This window comes from Nicotiana sylvestris, chromosome 5 (genome assembly GCF_000393655.2).
Source record: "Nicotiana sylvestris chromosome 5, ASM39365v2, whole genome shotgun sequence".
NCBI classification, from domain to species: Eukaryota; Viridiplantae; Streptophyta; class Magnoliopsida; order Solanales; family Solanaceae; genus Nicotiana; species Nicotiana sylvestris.
Genome location: NC_091061.1, coordinates 110,199,957 through 110,204,642, shown reverse-complemented (window position 1 = coordinate 110,204,642; position 4,686 = coordinate 110,199,957). Strand labels below are relative to the sequence as shown.

Here is a 4,686-nt window from a genome sequence, read left to right as displayed (position 1 = left end):
TAGCTTCCTAAATGATGCCCTTACCCAAACACTGGTCACAGTGCTAGATGATCCCCCATACTCTCCAGATCCACCCGCTTATCATGGCTTTCCCAACCACCCTAGTAGCTCTATCACTCATCTTCCAATTACTTTTCCCAAAAATTGCCCTCCTGTCTTATCCACCATCCCCAACAATGAACACCCACTCAAAGCTCACGATGCCCAATATTACCCCTCAGAGGTTGCCCACAAGGCTCCCAATTCATACAAGCAAGGCCCGCGGGATGAGCCTCATGTTGAAAATGAAAAGTTCACAGGAAGAAAAGGGCGAGATGGGATACCCAGGAGGATGAAAGGCATAGAACAATCCTTAAAGAACAAGCAAGGAATGGGAGACCAGGGTAGCATGACTTACAAAGATCTGTCTGTGTCCCCCGACGTTCGTCTGCCTGCGGGGTTTAAAATGCCAAAGTTTAACTTGTATGATAGGTGTGGAGATCTGGTAGCCCATTTGAGGGATTATTGCAGTGAAATAAGAAGTGTTGGCAAGAAAGATGATTTGTTGATAGCGTATTTCAGTAAGAGCCTGAATGGGGTAGCTTTGGAATGGCATAATCGTCAAGATGTTGGTAAGTGGTCTACATTGGGTGACATGGATCAAGATTTTGTTCGATACTTTCAATACAAATCAGGTGTTACCCTAGACCGCTCCTCCCTATCTAGAATGGAAAAGAAGTCGGAGGAAAGCTTTAGAGAGTTTGGGCTCAGATGGAGGGAACAGGCTGCTCGAGTCAATACCCCGATTGGTGAAGAAGAAATGGTTGAGCTTTTCCTACGAGCCCAAGGGCCCACCTACTTTAGTCATTTGATCCCGACCTTGGGAATGTCTTTCAAAGATGTGTTAAAAATAGGGGAGCTAGTGGAAGAGGGAATCAAGTCAGGCAAAATCATGAGTTGTTCGAAAGACATTAAAAACACCGAAATAAGCTTGGGTGGAAGAAAGAGAAACAGAAAAGATGATCCGATGGGCTTTCCCGATCAACACTTCTAGCCTCGACATCGTCCCCGTGGATATCCTTGCGTGCCAGATGATCATCCCCAATGCCACTTCTCTCCATGGAACTCACAAAATTGTACACCACTTTCCCAGTACCCAGCTCCACAAAATGCCTATCCACCCCCACGAGCCTACCGAAAACCCCCTGGATCAGGTTTCCAGCCCAATCAAGCATTTAAGAGCGAGAGGTTGCTGAAAAAAGAAAAGGCTTTCACCCCTACTGGAGAATCATATGCCAACTTGTTCCAAAAGTTGAAGCAACTGGACATGTTGAAGCCGATTCATATAAAAATGCCAAACTCTCTGTCAAAGAAGTTTGATTTTTCTCAAAGGTGCGCATATTGCTCAGAAGCCCTGGGGCATGACATAGAGAAGTGTTGGAATCTGAAGAAAGCAATTCAGAAGCTTATTGATGCAGGTGACATTGTCATGCAAAATCCAGATGCAGCAGACACTAGCCAAAGTCCATCGCCTGTTCGTAATGAGATACATGTGGTGAGTATGATTTGTTTTGAAAAAGAATATGAGAATTTTTCTGAGATCCTCGAAGGTCCACGCGCTGCAAAGCTTTTAGTGCTATCAGAGGTTGATCTTAAGAACGAGCCAGCAAAGGGAACCAAAAAGCAATTTATTAAGAACAATGTGATGGAAGTTTGTGAAGGTCCTAGTAATGTTGATGCGGAATTCAGTGGCTAAGATGCCGAGTTTGGCAATTGGAAAGACGCTCCTTTCTTGGTTAGCCAGGGAGGAGTTTTGGTGGTTTATTTTGTTGTCATTTCTGTTTGTCCGGGTTATTTCAGGGTTGTAATCCGGATATTGTCTTGTGACTCAAACCCTTCTATCCTTTTATTTTGCCTAGTTTGTTTAGTCATAGTAGCCCGTTTAGTGTTGTCCAGGTTTGTTCTAGGTTTGTGACCCCAGTTTAGTTTGTTTGTTTTGTTGTTCAAGCCCTTTCACCATCTTTCTAATGCAATTTTTTGTTTTATGTTATTTCTAGTCATTTTTGTTTAGTTCTCTTTTCCTTTTATAGTATTTTTCCTATTGACTATAGTGACATGACATGCACGCGTAATTCTCAGCCTGGTCTTAAAAAGTTAATTTATCCATGAAGCAATGAAACAATGTTGAAGATGTAGGGACATTTGAGGGAAATAAGTAAAGGCATTTTGAGATCACTTCATGCCCGAATTGTGTGAAACTGGGGCAGATAGAACATAAAGAAACCTTATTGAAATGTATCATGCTGCATCGGAAAGGCAAGTTGGCCCAAATTGATAGGAGTCGTTCGTGGAAATGAGAGTGAGGGTGTTGTCCAATGGTGCTTTATATGTAACAGATGTAGAAGGCGAATGTGTGGATATGGTCATCAAGTCTAGCGCAATCAAAAGATGTTACGAATGTTTTCCTTGGTTTGTTTAATTGTGTTGTTTGTACTTGGCATGTTTTGAAGATTGGAATGACGAAGACATTTTGTTCTGCTATCTAAACACCTTATCCTTCGTTACCCCTTTGAGCCTTGTTTATTTTCTTTCATACCCCTCTTTCGAAATCAGTAGCAAAGATCACAAACACAAGCGTGAAAGATAAGTAAAGGAAAAGGAGAAAAGAAAAGAACGAAAAGGGAGAAAAGAAAAAATGAAAATTGAAAAAAAAAAGAAAAAAAAAGAGGAAAAAGAAGGAGAAAAAAAACAACAAAACAACAAAAAGAAAAAAAGGAAGAAGGAAAAGAAAAGAAAAGAGAAAGAGAAGAAAAATCACAACAACAGAGCAATTCCTATGTCATGAACTACGTTTGACCTGATTCCTTTTAAGGATACGTAGGCAGCCTCACGGTTCGGTCCCATCAAAATAAAAATCCAAAAGTCCCCAAGCAAGAAACTGGGGCAGAAGTTGTGGTTGTTATAAAAAATCTGGTTCTGAAAGTTGTAATTTTGAACCCATGTGAATTATTTTGAGCCTTTGATATCCTTTCTTTTTTTTTAACCCTATCCAAAAGATCATGTTACGGTCTAAAGAAAGACCTTCCGATCAGTCTTCGAGAGGTGCTAAGTCAAGCAAGGAGAGGTAGTTCATATCGGGGGCAACACTCTGGTCCAAGTAGAAAAATAATGAAAATGAGAGAGTCTTATTGGTGAAAACCCTCACGGGCACAGTAAGGCGACGGGAGCTAAGAGAAGTCAAAAATGAGAGAGTCTTATTGGTGAAAACCCTCGCGGGCACCGTAAGGCGACGGTAAGTTGAGAGAAAGAACAAAATTAGAGAGGCTTGATGGTGAAAACCCTTCGGGCACTACAAGTCGAATAAGGATTGTGAATCAGATTGGATGATCGGAGCATTGAAGCCCAGTTTCACGGTTTAGAGGTATAACAGGAGTTGAACATCAGACTTGCTCAACAGAATAGGCCACAGGTGCATGTCATGGTCATTAAAGTTGGTATCCATATCTGATAGGTTTCTACTTTGTAGTTTTCTTGTTATGAATCATCTCTTTCCTTTGTCCTTTACTCTGTTCCTTTTGTCTTGTTTACTTCCTCTTCCTGAGTCTGTTTGGTCAAAATAAGTGAGAAATGACTTCAAAATTTGCCACCAGCTTTCCAATTGCACAAAACGGGATCTGGCCAGCACATCAAAACGGTATAAGTTAGGAAAGAACAATAAGCGCACTGAGTTGGTAGCAATCAACATGCTTTAGGGTCCATGAGAAATACAAAGGTTTGGTATACTTCAATTCGGGAACAGTGCACAGATAGAGGATGTTGGATGAACGGGTCAAAGGTATTCTCTGTGATGAGATCAACAAAGAAAGTGTTTAATCAGTGACAAGCGAGGTCTTCCAAGCAGAAATCAAAGTTATCGTGACAAGTGAGGGAACAATAGACTTCAAGTCCAAGGCCAGTGATTTAAGTCAGGAAAGAACAATATGCGCACTAAGTGGATGGCAATTAATGTGCTTTGGAATTCATGAGAAACACAAAGGTGCAGTACACGTCAACACAAGAGTACGATGCAATAGATGGAGGGTGTTAGGTGGATGGATCAAAGGTATTTTCGGTGAAACACAAAGGTTGGTAAATGTCAGTTCATGAGCAATGCAACAGATAAAGAGAATTGGGTCTGAACGGAGAAGGGGTATTTTCTGTGATAAGGATGACAGAGAAAGTGGTTAGTCCATAAGCAAGCAAGGTCCTCGAGTGGAAATCAGTTATCATGGGAAGTGAAGGAGCAATTTCCCTCAAAGTCAAGGCCACAAACCAACCACCACATTTTAAACTGACAAGATTTTTCTTTGATTGAAACAGGGGCAGAAAATTTCGTTTGTTTCGGAGAAACCCTCCGCAAGAAAAAGCAAGCACCAGACAGGTTTGACCGTAAACTCTCAGGACCTTCCTGGAAAATGGGACTTAGTTTAAAATTCAAAACAATCATGAGTAGCAACACCTAGCATAAGTGTGCCCCAAAGGAACATAAGTAGGCTTCAAAGTTTGCATGTTTGAGATAGGATTCAATTAGGAGTTTTTAGGACCCTCCTGAATAATGAGACGTAGTTTTAAGATTTCAATTAGATAACAACATTTAGCGTAAGTTCTGTTGTAGGGTAGTATAATTCAGCCGTAAAAGTTGTCATTCTTAAGATAGGACTTGATGTT

General features: G+C 41.1%; 1 protein-coding gene across 1 annotated transcript; it reads left to right on the top strand.

The window, feature by feature from the left end:
- Nucleotides 1-370: 370 nt before the first annotated feature.
- On the top strand, nucleotides 371-1,033 carry LOC138869146 (uncharacterized). Its single transcript, XM_070146741.1, has one exon. The coding sequence runs from the start codon at nucleotides 371-373 to the stop codon at nucleotides 1,031-1,033; it is 663 nt and encodes a 220-aa protein (XP_070002842.1).
- The last annotated feature ends 3,653 nt before the right edge of the window (nucleotides 1,034-4,686 follow it).

What these genes read in the sequence shown, in the direction of transcription:
- LOC138869146 (XM_070146741.1), top strand. Translation starts at nt 371, where the DNA reads ATGGGAGACCAGGGTAGCATGACTTACAAAGATCTGTCTGTGTCCCCC.